Source organism: Muscardinus avellanarius (assembly GCF_963383645.1).
Source record: "Muscardinus avellanarius genome assembly, chromosome: 3".
NCBI lineage: Eukaryota > Metazoa > Chordata > Mammalia > Rodentia > Gliridae > Muscardinus > Muscardinus avellanarius.
Genome location: NC_137788.1, coordinates 137386559 through 137399910, shown reverse-complemented (window position 1 = coordinate 137399910; position 13352 = coordinate 137386559). Strand labels below are relative to the sequence as shown.

Genomic DNA, 13352 nt, shown 5'->3' with positions numbered 1-13352 from the left:
AGGGGCAAGAAAATAATTCTTTGGAATAAACATACAATTTATAAATTATTTATTTTTATTGTACTACTGCTTTCTCCAAATATCGCTGGCTCATAAAGAAAATACCTAACCATGTGCACAAGTAATGAAATTCTATAAACTTTGATAATTTTGACAACTTTCTGACATATTAAACAGCCAGGTGTGGTGGTAAAAGCTTGTAATCCCCGCGCTTGGGAGGCTGAGACAGGAGGATCACACAGGTTCGAAGCCAGCCTCCGCTACTTAGTGAAGCTCTCAGCAACTGAGACCCTGTTTCCAAATAAAATATAAAATAGTCTGGGAGTATAGTGCAGAGGTAGAAAAGTCCCTGGGTTCCACCTCCAGTACACACACACAAAATAAAAACAACATAGCTTTATATATTTTTCATTTTGTTATAATGAATGTGTATTTGTCAAAATAAAGGAATTTTTTTACCAGCTTCTAATGTGATTTTATAGCTTTTATAATAGACACATGGTACTTGTAGTTTCATTTTTTCTTTGACCCAGGCCCAGCAAATGTTATGGACAGGTCTGGAACTAACCTCCTCGACCCTCAGAGCCTCACCTTCCTTTTCGGAAAAGGAGAATAACTATTACTCTCGAGCTCAAGACTTGGTACGAACCAGGCACCTGCTGCGTAACTGTGCTAAATAAATATGGCTAAATTCCCTCACTCTCCGGAGGAGATCAACGTTCCGAGAGTGTGGGGAAACTAGGGAAAATGTTTTATTCTTTCTTTCTTTTTAGGATTCAGGAAAAACGAACGTGTTTGAGGCAGAGGGTAAGGAAGTAGTTGAAGACACCAAAGAGGGAGATGTGTGATGGGGCGGGATGGCATCGGCTCAGACGGACCCGGCTTAGGTAGCGGGAATGGAAAAGAGGAATCCCCATCCGCCCCCGCGGAAAACGCTACAGCTATTGGAGGTGTGTGTGCCAGTGTGTGAGGAGGGGATTAGCTCCGACTCCAGCAGTCACCACCACGCATGACGAAGCTACTTCCCCTCACGCGGTCCCAGGCGCACACGCGCGGTCCACGGCCACACCCGCACACACTCGACACACACAGGGCATCTGAGGGTCTGGTTGCCATGGCGAGCGGCAGCGCGTGAGCCCAGCCGCCCCTCCCGCCCCCGACGGAGCCCGGTCAACTCCCACTCTGATTGGCCACTGCTTCCTCATTATGCAAATCATTTGCGTAGACTCCGCGGCCAGCTGCCTGACGTCACCAAGCACGGGGGCTGGGGCTCGGGGCTCGGCTCCGCGAGCTCGGGCGGGAGCCCGTAGAGCGCCGCGCGGGGACCTCCAGCCGGACCCCAGCGTCCCGCCGCCTCCGCTCCGGCCCGCCCCGCCCCCGGCCCCGCCCCTTGCCACCCCGCCCCGCAACCTCTACGCCCCTGCACCCGGACCCCGCCCCCTGTGCAGCCCCCCGCCCTCGCCGCCCGGCCCCGCCCCCTCCCCCCCGGCCCTCGCCACGGTCTAGGGAGGGGACGGCGGGACAGGCGGGACCGGTGGGACCGGCGGGAGGGCGGCCTGGGCGGGGACATGGCCGCGGCACCCGGAGGGTCTGCGCCCGCCGCCGGCCCCGGCCCGCGCCTGGGTTTCAGCACCGCGGATAGCGGCGTCGGCATGAGCGGGCTAAACCCAGGTCCCGCCGTGCCCATGAAGGACCACGACGCCATCAAGCTCTTCGTGGGGCAGATCCCGCGGGGCTTGGACGAGCAGGACCTCAAGCCGCTGTTCGAGGAGTTCGGCCGCATCTACGAGCTGACGGTGCTGAAGGACCGGCTCACCGGCCTCCACAAAGGTGCGCGGGGTCAGCCCAGCCCAGCCCAGCCCCAATCCAATTAGAGTGCAGCCCAGCCCAACCCCAGCCCCAAGCTGCGGACCCAACCCTAACCTGAGTTAGAGCCAGTCCAACACCAGTCCATTACCTGCCCCACCTCAGCCTTGCCCTCTCTCTAGATCACGGACCCCCCCCCCCCGTAATTTTTTGTGACATCTTCCCTCTGATCATCAATCTGGTCTCTTAACATGTTCTCTTCACTCTAACCTCCAAATCTCTAACCTTCACCTCTCGCATCCCAAGAGTCCCTGCCTCTCTCTTGGACTTCACCACCAGCCCTCGAATCAGACATCCCAAATACTGGAATTTGGAAACTTATTCCACCTTCTCCCTCTCTAATACACTCACTCTTGTGAAACCTGGGCCCAGGCATTCCCTAACCCTCCATATAATGCCACCTCATTTAGTCCTAACCACACACCCCTCCTCTGGTCTCCAACTCCAGCGAGCCCCCAGAGCCTTCATTTGACTCTCAACACTATCAGCCTAAAACCCCGTCGACCCAAACTCTTCTCTTCTTCAACCCTAGACCTTTCTAACTGCAAAAATCTAATCACCTCCCAGAAGGTTCTCAGTTCCAAATGTTCCCCTCATGTTTGACAATAATCCCAGTCTCTCTTATCCTTTGCCAGAATCCCATCACCCATTAGCTCTTCTGATTTGAGTCCAGAACCCCAATCTCAGCTGGGAATTCCTGTGACCCTGTTTCCCCTTCATCTTGGGTTTTCCCTTAGCTAAACCCACACTTCTTCCTCTAATTCCCCATCTTGTGCTCTTCTTTGCTTCTTCCTGATCCTCTTGATGGCCTCCTGCTTTCCTTCCTTCCCAGGCTGGTCCCAGACCAGAGTACTCTTAGGGCAGGTGAGGCTAAAGAGGAAGGGGAGATCTCTCTGTCTTTACTGAAAGACAGAGGCACCATGGTCCTGTCTGGCCACACCCCTTTTTCCTGTGGAGAGAGGGAGGAGGCTTGTTTACATGCAGAAAAGTCTGTCCAGGCTGGGCTGGAGTAACAGAGCCAGAGTCCTGTGTCATTCATAGGGAGGGGAAGGGGAGATCATTTGAAGAGAAACACCCTTATCTCAGCACATCACCACCATACTGTGGTTTTAGGTTTTGGGTGGTGAAGGGTCACCAACTATCCTCCATGATTTTCCTAAGGGAGGAGTAACGGGTCTTGGGTAGCAGCTAAGGATACATTCCTAGTAGCTAAGAACTGGAATCAGAATTCCACTTTTTTCCAGTGGAGAGACCTTAGCAGGGTGGATTCCTTGGCACACTAATATAGAGCCTTCTGGAATATATCCATAGAAAGGCCAGAACTATTTGGGTAGGTGTACAGCTTCCACCCTTTGGGTGGAATTATGTTAAAGGAGCCATGAAAGGAAAAGATCACAACATCCAGATTCCTTATAATGTAGCCCAATTGTTTGTCTGTCTGCTCACCTATAGTAACTCATTTTATTTTCTGGACATTGGTCCAGCATTTAAGTACAAAGGTAATCTTTCTAGGCTATCTTTACTATAAGGGAAGTGTATAGAATACCTTTAATTCTCATTCAAACACGACCTGAACTGTGCCCTCATCCTCTCTCTCCTCATCTTGCTGTAATTCTTCTTACATTCCAAACCAACCTGCACTACTCCAAGGCAAATCTTGCCTTGCAAAGTGATTATGGAGGGTCTCCAAGTCAACATCTCCCCTACCCTCTCCACAGTAACAGTGACATCTGAAAGCTAGCGTGATTCATTTTTCTTTGATGGCTGGCTACTGAGGGAGGTAGCCACAGTGCTTTGAAAACAGCTCCAGCCTGGGAATTAGAAAATTCCAAATGTTAGCCATGCACTATGATGTATGCCTATAATCCTAATATTTGGGAGGCTGAGACAGGAGGATTGCAGATTCAAGTTCAGCCTCAGCAACTTAGTAAGACCCTCAGAAAATTAGCAAGACCCTAGCTCAAAATAAAAAATAAAAAAAGCTGAGGATTTAGCTCCTGGTTTTAATCCCTGCTGCCAAAAAGAAAAAAAAATGAAAATTGTAGTGCTGTGCTGGGGGATGTGCTCAGTGCTAGAGAGCTTAAAAGAGGCCCTGGGTTCAATCCTCAGTATCACCCCCCCCCAAAAAAAAAAGGATAAAAAGAAAGGAAAAGATAATTCCAAATTCTGCTCTGCCACTGACACACTTTCTGGGCTCAGTTTCCCTAGTGATAGAGCAAGATTTTGGCCAAGAGTTTTCTAGAATCCCTTTGCTCAATGAATGAGATAACTTCCCCATCCATCTTAGGGAGGCAGTCTCCTAAAAGACACCAGAAAAACACTCTTTCCATTTGCTTTTTTAGGCTGCTGAGGTTTAAGTGGAAAACTACACCAAGCTCCTAATGGCTTCCCACATCCACTTTCTTCTCCTTCAGTCCCTCTCCTTCCTACACTCAAAAGGCTTTTTTCAAAAACATAGATCTTATCATGTCACAACCTGCTTAAAACCCTTTAGTGGCTCTCCATTTCTCTTAGGAAAAAAAGTTCACAATCTGATTTGGGGCCCATAAGACTACATATGACCTGATTCCCGCATACCTCACCAGCCACTCTGCCCTCGTTCCCCAGCTTCCAACCACTCTGGCCTTCCATCCATTTACCCAACACTAAAGGTTTGGCTCAGTCTTCATATATGCTGTTCCTTCTGCCTGAAATAGTCACCACCCTTCTTGTTGCTTGGTTCTTCAGGACTCAATGTTCTTATTCTTGACAACTAAGTTATTTTCTTTGAGACATTCCCCAGCCCTTTGGACTCAGGTCCCTTGAGATTTGTCATTTAATCCCCGTGAGGACAATGAATGCATCTATCTCGTTACCTCTCTATCCCCAAACCCATCATGATACCCCACCATAATGAGCAAGTATTCAGTAATTTCTGAATGCACGGATGCACCGTGAGTACTGAAAGACAAAAGACCCCTGCCTTAGTGCTTTCTTGCAGGCTATAGGTTCTGAGGCTGCAAAAGGAGAGGTAGGTCTCCGGGTATGGTGGTGCTCACCTGTAATCCTAGTACTTGGGAGGCTGAGACAGAATTGTAGCTACTTCCACAACTTAGCAAGACCCCATTTCAAAATAAAAAATAGTAAGAGCTGGGGGTGTAGCTCAGAGGTAGAATACCCCTTAGTTAAAAAAAATTTAAAGGCTCTATCTTGAGCCCTGGGAGAAATGAATGATTAAGCTTCTTGGATAGAATTAGGAGTTCTCTGGAAGCTCTCACCTACAAGAAGCCCTCAGACCAGACCTTACAAGCCTCAGATCAATCCATTCCCTCACTTCAAACTCAGAAAAGGGGGGGTGTTGAGAGGGAACTGTGAGGTCCTGGGCTCAGCCCCCAACCCTCCTCTTCCTTTTCTGCCTCCTACCATCTGAACCTGAACTAGAAAGGAATTGAGGCTGATCCTAGGAGACTCCAAGAGTCTAGATCCAAAAAGGAAGGGCAGTCTGGGTTAAAGATGAAAGCAAAGCTGCTTAGGGAGGTTTAACCCCAATTGGACTTATGGCTGGAGTGGGAGGGAGATGTGGGATTGTATGAGCATGTGACTGGGTGTGGGTACATATGCTCCCTGGGAAGGAGATCAGGAGCAACGGAGAGGAAGCCAGAGCCTGGGATTCTGGTCCCTAGGCACGCAAAGACTCTCCCTTCAGAGGAAGTGGGAGATGGAAAAGGCTCCTCAGAAGCAGTGGTCTTGTTTAACAGGGAGCAGCCTTGAGTTTGTTGACTTAATGGGGTCTTTCCAAGAAGAGCATTTGGGGGTTTCAGGAAACTCCCTGAGCCAGCCTCTTCCTCCTCAGGCTGTGCCTTCCTCACCTACTGCGCCCGGGACTCTGCTCTCAAGGCCCAGAGTGCACTGCACGAGCAGAAGACCCTGCCGGGGGTAAGTCCACCAGAACTGGGGGGGGGCACTTAGGCTGGGGACAGTGCCTGATGTGCATGCCAGAGCAGCAGTGTGGGGCGTGGTTGGGACCAAGTAGAAGCAGAGTTATTTTTCTAGAAGAAGGCTTACCTCTGCCCTCAACAACTACATGTTCTGTGTTATGCTCCATGTTCTGGTTCAAAGAAATAGGCTCCAGCCCCATGGGCCAAGTGTTCCACCACATCTTTTAGGAGAGGCATCAGTTTTGTGGGCTTAGCTAGAATTTGTTTACCTTTGCTAAAATCATAGCTCCAGGTACCCTTTGTCACTGATGTGAGCATGCACATAGTTACATGGGGGAGAGGCTCCACTGGGCTGGTATCCATCCCATTTCCTCCAGTCCTAGAGTGCCTGATAGTACTTTCCTCTGGTCTGCTTCCTGTAATGATTTTGGGGGGCGTGCCTTGATTCACAATGATCGCCTTTCCTTCACACTTCAAACTCTTGGCCAAATTAAGGGGCTACCTGATTATATAGGAAACTAGGCTTGTAGACACTAATGACACCTGCTCTGTTCTTGGCTAATGCATAATTACTGGACAAAAGGCACAATGGGACCTATTGTCCACATGGTGGATATTAGTAGTATAACCATTCAGAGCTAGCATGGGTTACCAAGACCAAGTCACCTGCCCAGCCTCATTTTCTTTTGTCCAAGGAGTGGTGTGTCTAGCACAGCAGCACTATTCAAATGCCATTGGCAGGCCAAACCTGAAACTATGTCCATTCTAGGCCTCAGATTTAAGAGGGTTAGTGTGTTACCAGAAAGACGCCAGGATAGACTGAAGACACAAAACATGTCCTAGAATGATGGTTTGAAGGAATTTGGGCTACGTAGCTAGAGGAGATGGGTAATGTTTCAGTGGAACTTAAAATAGGAGGCATCACAACACAGTAATTAAGAACACTGGTTTTAAGCTGAGTGTGGCTGCATATGCCTATAATCCCAGTACTTGGGAGGTGAAGACAGGAGGATCACAGGTTCGAGGACAGCTTCAGCAAAATAGCAAGATTTTTTTTTCAAAATTTAATATAATAAAGTACTGGGGGTGTAGCTCAAAGGTAGACCACCCCTGGGTTCAATTCCCAGAAGTGGGGAGAGAGGAGGGAATGAACACTGATTATAAGCCTCAAGATGTAGATTTGAACTTAACTCTGCCACTCACCAGTTCCATGTCTCTGGATACATGACTTGGAATCTTGAGCTTCAGTCTCATCATCTTTAAGGAGTGGGTCACACTAACATCTAGCTCACGGAGCATAAATCGAGGCTTAGCAAGTAAGTGCCTGGTATGGAATAAGATCTCAATAAGTGCGATTGCTGGGGTAACTGTCTTTAGATTTCGAAGAGGGACTTGGGATTCTATGGGTGTCCCCCAGATGGCAGGACCAGAATCAGCGAGTGTTAATGAACAGCTCAGTATAAAAAAGTCACTTCTATATACTGGAGCTGTCCAGCAACAGAACGCGCTTTGCCAAGAGTTGATCAAGCAATCCTAGTAACTGGAGCCTCACTCTCAAGACTCAGCGCCAAGTAACACCAATTCATCACCATCACCAGCCCTCTGTATGCTGGAGTCAGACAGACATGGGTGACCTTGGGAAGTCTTTACTTCTGAACCTAAGTTTCTTCTTGGGTAAGACTAAATTCATAGAGTTCAATGTTTACATATGAAAGGCTGTTTAGAATGATTAAATGAGCTAAGCCATGCAAAGTGGTTAGCATAATTCCTGGAAGAAAATAAGCAGTACGGGTTAGCTGGTGGTAGTAGTAGCAAGAGTAGTAACAGCAACATTTGTAGCAGCAGTAGAAGTCATCATTCATCTAACCATGGGAGCAAATGACTCCCGCTGCTAGAACCAGAGTCTGTGAGGCAAGCTGGAAGATCCATGTGGGAAACAGCACAGTAAAGGTGGTGCAGAGACAGAGGAACAGGTGGGTGTGAAGTGGGGTGGGACTGTGGGGCAGGACCTGCCAGAGCATGGGCCAGGCTAGAGAGAAGATCTGGAGTGGGCAGCAGGTGAAGAGGAAACCTTGAGTGCCAAGCTGAGAGATTTGAACTTTGTCCTGAAAGCCAAAGTGAGGCACTAAAAAAATTAAGAGGAACTCTTGGAGAAAAATCTCAACAAGCCACAGCGCTCCACGGGATGAGGGGTACCTGGAGAGCTCCGTGTGGATGAGAGCACCTGAGATAAGGACTTGAAGGCCAGAGCACAGGGAGAACTTCAGGGGGGAGACAAGGAAAATAATAGTACAGCTATTGATTCCAGTGTTCATGGTACTTTTCATGTTCATGTTCTGAGTCATTTAATCCTCTTTTTTTTTTTTTTTTTTTGCACGCGCATCTGGGCGTGGTACCCAGGGGCATTCGACCTCCGAGCTACACCTCCTGCCCTATTTTTTATTCTTTATTTTGAAACCAGGTCTCACTGAGTTGCAGAGGGCCTCACTAAGTAGCTGAGGCTGTCCACGAACCGCAATCCTCTGGTCTCAGCCTCCCGAATGCTGGGATTACAAGCGTGCACCACCACGCCTGGCTTTCATTTAATCCTCTATGAAGAAAGTATTGTTATTGGCATCTCCATTTAACGAACAAGGAAACTGTGCCTTAAAGATCAAATTATGTTGGGTGTGGTGATGCACACCTATAATCCCAGTACTTGGGAGGTTGAGACAGGAGGATCACAGATTCACAACAAGCCTTAACCACTTACTGAGGCCCTCCACAACTTAGTGAGACCCTGTTTCTAACCAAAATTAAAATAGGACTGGGAGTGCAGCTCAGAAATAGAATGCCCCTAGGTTCAATCCCTAGTACCACACACACACACACACACACACACACACACACACACACCACAAAAGGTCAAGGGACTACGGAATACACACACAATGTAATTCTACTTAGCAATAAAGAACAAACTTATGAACTTTGCAGGAAAATGGATGGACCTAGAGAACATTTTGTTAAGTGAGATTAGCCAGTCACAGGGAGTGAAGGTTCATATGTTTTATACCATGTGTGGAAGCTAGGTGGTAATCAGGACACGATAGGGGCTTTTGATAATGGAGGAGAAACCCCAGCGGAGTGATGGGCTTATAGGGCAGGGTGGTGGAGGAGGGAAGGAGAATCAATGAAGGAAACGCTCCCACTGATGTTATGTGCATAGGTGAGAATTCCAATGCCAATTTCAATATCGTGTATGGGGAAGGGGAAGAGTGGGGAGGCAGCCCTGAGAAAGCTCGCCAAGTGCTGCATCTATTTATGTCCCTATCACTCTCAGCTACATTATGATGGGAGACTATAATGCACCAATAAAAGTATATATACATAGATATGTATGTGAATATATACATATTTTTTTTGTCAAGGGACTTAGCCAGGTATGGTAGCACAAACCTGTAATCCCAGTACTTGGGAGGCTGAGACAGGAGGATCACAAGTTTGAGGATAGCCTCAGCAACCTAATGCGACTCTCAGCAACCTAGCAAGACCCTGTTTCAATAAATAAATAAAAAGGGCTGGGAATGTAGCTCAGATATAAAATGTCCCTGGGTTCAATCCCCCGTACCATAAAAAATTAAAAATTAAAAAAAGATCAAGTGACTTGCCCAAGGTTATATAGTGACCAATGGGAAGAGCTGGGCTTCAGGCAGAGTTAATGTGGCTTCAGAACTCATTCATATAGTGACTGCATTGTTACCAAGCAAACGTGGTGGCAGACAGTGGTCTTGAGAGGGTAGCCACTGGGGACATCCTTCTACCACCCTTCCATCTCCAAATGTCCAACATGCTTTGGCTTCCCCTGGTACTGTCAAGATTGGCTTTATTCACCCTCCCCAGCTTAACGAAGTGAAAATTAATATTTCATTATTCTCATAAATGAAAATCAATGGCGGCATTGGCCAGCCTCAGCAATGTCTGTGCCATCAATCTTTCCTCCCAGCCTGCCAGGGGTAGCAGCAACTTTAGTTACTTGGACTCAGGCCTGGGGAGGAATGGGTGCCCAGCTCTCTAGAGGCACCGGGTCCTGGGCAAAGCTGCCACCTGCTGGAGAAGCAGAGACAAGACTTCAATCTGGGCTTCTGCTGGAGTCAGGCCCAGGACCAAAAACAGCTGGATCAGGCCCCAAAGAGAAAATTGGATCCCCAGGGGAGAGTTCATAGGGTCTGCAAGACTGAGACGCCCTCTTAGCATCCCTCCACTTGCCCACTGCCAATTTTTGTCAGCTATCAAAGATCGTCTCTTAGTCAGGTGGAGTGGGACACACCTGTAATTCTAGTACTTGAGAGGCTGAGACAGGAGGATTGGAAGTTCAAAACCAGCCTCGGCTACTTAGCAAGACTCTCCACAACTAGCATGACCCTGTGTCAAAATGAAAAACTAAAAAAGGACTGGGGATATAGCTTGGAGGTAGAAAGAACTCTTTTCTGTGTGAGGGAGGAGCACTCAGGGTAGAGGAGGATCAGTCAGCTGTGAGACTGAAGAGTCTGAAGAGGATGGCACCAAGCCCAAAGGCAGGAATTTTAGACAAGCCAAGCAGGCAGCTGAGGTGGGGTCTTGCTCGGTCACTGGGCCAAAGGATAATGGCCTTGTGCATGTCTGCACTGCCTCTGGCCTTCCCTGCTGCATTGCCTGGAACAGGTTATTCTCTCCTGTCTTTTATATTCTCTGCCTTAATTTCCCCTCCGGGGCCCTGAAGCAGACACGGGCCTGACCTCCATCTGGGAAACCCTCGAGGGAACAGGTGCTCAGCCAGGGCAAACGCTCAGCTGAAGTCCCACGATAAGTTCTCGGCTGAGGAGCCAATGCCCTCTTTTCCTCAAAAGGGAGTCCTGATGACTTCTTCCCGCTCCCAGACCCCTCCCCTGACCATGGCAGAAATGGGCCTCCGGGACCACTGCCCCACGGGGCTAAGGCTGAGTGCTGGGGAGCACTACTCTCCCCGATTCTGTACTTGTTCTCTTGGGTTCCTCTCCTTGGGTTTTCCCTGTACCTCCAATCTCCCAAACAGCTGACTTCTCCAATTCCCAAGTCATAAACCTAAGAGTCAGCCAACGTTCCCTCCTCTCCCTTGGTGTCATCTCCAGGAGAATTATGTAACTATAGAATCTGTCCATTTCCTTCCAGCCTGATCCAAGTCACCCTCATCTCTTACCTCTATCACTGGCCTTCCTGCCTCTAACCACTCTCTTCCCAATCATTTCTCTGCATAATGGATTGCTTTTAAGACAAGACTAGCTAGATCTTCCCCCTGCTTAATGTCCTCACCTGGATCTGGATTGCTGCTGCTGCTGCTTTTTTTTTTTTTTAATGGTACTGAGGATTTAACCCAGAGGCATTCTACCTCCAAATTATACAACCAGTCATTTTTTATGTTTTGTTTTTAAACAGGGTCTTGCTAGGTTACCAAAGCTGACCTCAAGCCTGCCATTATCCTGTCCTGGGTACTGGGATTGCAGGCATGCACCACCATACCAGGATCCTTATTGCCTTTGAAATACAACAAAATCACAATTCTTTGGAATGACTTTTACAGGCTGCCTTGATTTGGCCCCTGCCTGCCTTTCAGTTTTTACCAACACACACACACACACACACACACACACACACACACACACACACACAGTATCACATATGGGGCACCTACTACTGAGACCTAGACATTGTCATTTGCATCACAACCCAGAAGGAAGGCTCATGATTCAATCTTTATAAGAGGGAATACTGAGGCTCAGAGACCTGAGAGAAGTTGACAGTGATATAGCCAGAATTTAAATCCACATCTGACTTAAGAAGCAATTTGCTCTACTCTGGCTTTCTCTGTGCTAGGTGGGACCTTGCCCATTTCCCAGCCATCTAGAGGGCTCAGCTCCCATTATCTTCCCATGGCCAGTGACCCAGTCCTGCAAGGCTCAGGTCAAACACTCTCCCTCAAGAAGCTTTACCCAGCCAGGCATGGTGGTACACACCTGGAATTCCATTACTCTGGAGGCTGAGACAGGAGGATGGCAGGTTTGAGGACAAACCTCAGCAACTTAGCAAGACCCTCAACAACTTAGCAAGACTCTGTTTTTTAAAAAAAATAAAGCCAGCTATGGTGGCACATGCTTGTAATCCCAGTACTTGGGAAACAGACAGGAGGATCGCAGGTTCGTGGACAGCCTCAGCTACTTAGTGAGGCCCTCTGCAACTTAGTGAGACCCTGTTTCAAAATAGAGAATAAAAATAGGGCTGGGAGTATAGCTCAGAGACAGAATGCCCCTGGGTTCAATCCCCAGTACCACATAAATAAATATATAAATGAATAGGGTTTAGCATATGGCTTTAAGGTAAAATGCCCCTGGGTTCAATCTCCAGTACCGCCCCCCCCCCAATAAAAAGAAGCTTTTCCTTAGTCAGCCTTTACAGCGGGAGGTAGCTTCACTCTAAACTGTTTACCTCACACTAGTCTGAGGTCCTGGTCTCTCTGTGCCTCATAATTTAACTCCCATTAAGAAGGGAGTTGGAGCTGGGCGAGGTGGCACACACTTGTAATCCCAGCATTCGGGAGGCTGAGACTGGAGGATCGCGGTTCGCGGACAGCCTCAGCTACTTAGTGAGGCCCTCTGCAACTCAGTGAGACCTGGTTTCAAACAAAATAAAGAATAAAAAATAGGGCAGGGGAGTTCGAATACCTCTGGGTTCCATCCCTAGACATAAAAAAAAAAAAGAAAAAAGAAAAAAAAAAAGAAGGGAGTTGGCCCAATACTTAGGAGGCTGAAGACACGAGGATTGCGAGTTTGAGGCCAGCCTAAGCAAGTTAGGGAGCTCCTCAGCAACTTAGTGAGACACTGTTTCAAAACAAAAAGAACTGGGCCGGGCGTGGTGGCGCACGCCTGTAATCCCCGCACTTGGAGGCAGAGGCAGGAGGATCGCGCAGGTTCGAAGCCAGCCACGCGCGCTGGCTTAGGAGACCCTGTTTCCAAATAAAAAAATGTAAAAATAGGTTTGGAAGTGTAGCCCGAAGGTAGAAGGGCTTTTGGGTACCCCAGTACCACCAAAACAACAAAAAACAAATAAATAAATAAAATTAAAAGAACTGGAGGGGGGTATAGTTTGAAGGTAGAATGCCCCCAGCTTTAATCTCCAACACCAAAACAAAATAAAAACCAATGAATTTGAGTAGCACAATGCAAAAATCTTGGACTTTGGTAAGACAGACCTGGGAGTAACTTTTAGCTGGACCACTTTCCCATTATGTGATCTTAGACAAGTGATTTGATATCCCTCAGCCTCAGCTCTCTCATCTCAAATATGGGGACAAGCCCGGTGTGGTGCTGCGTGCTTGTAATCCTAGTACTTGGCAGGCTGAGACAGAGGATCGCAGGTTCACAGCCAGCCTCGGCAACTTAGTGAGGCCCTCCAGAACTTAGTGAGAGCCTGTTTCAAAATAAAAAAATAAAATAGGGCTAGGAGGATAGCTCAGAGGTAGAATATCCCTGAGCTCAACCCTCAGTAGCAAAATAATAAAATGTGGGAACGATGGTG

General features: G+C 48.1%; 1 protein-coding gene across 7 annotated transcripts in view; it reads left to right on the top strand.

The window, feature by feature from the left end:
* Positions 1 to 1568: 1568 nt before the first annotated feature.
* Positions 1569 to 13352, top strand: part of CELF6 (CUGBP Elav-like family member 6) — a gene marked incomplete at both ends in the record, with an annotated part of 28199 nt that continues 16415 nt past the window's right edge. For all 7 annotated transcript variants that reach the window (XM_080692005.1, XM_080692008.1, XM_080692007.1 and 4 more), the window contains 2 exons: positions 1569 to 1830; positions 5699 to 5781. In XM_080692005.1, coding sequence (XP_080548131.1) covers positions 1569 to 1830; positions 5699 to 5781 — 345 coding nt within the window. The remainder of the gene's footprint in view (positions 1831 to 5698; positions 5782 to 13352) is intronic.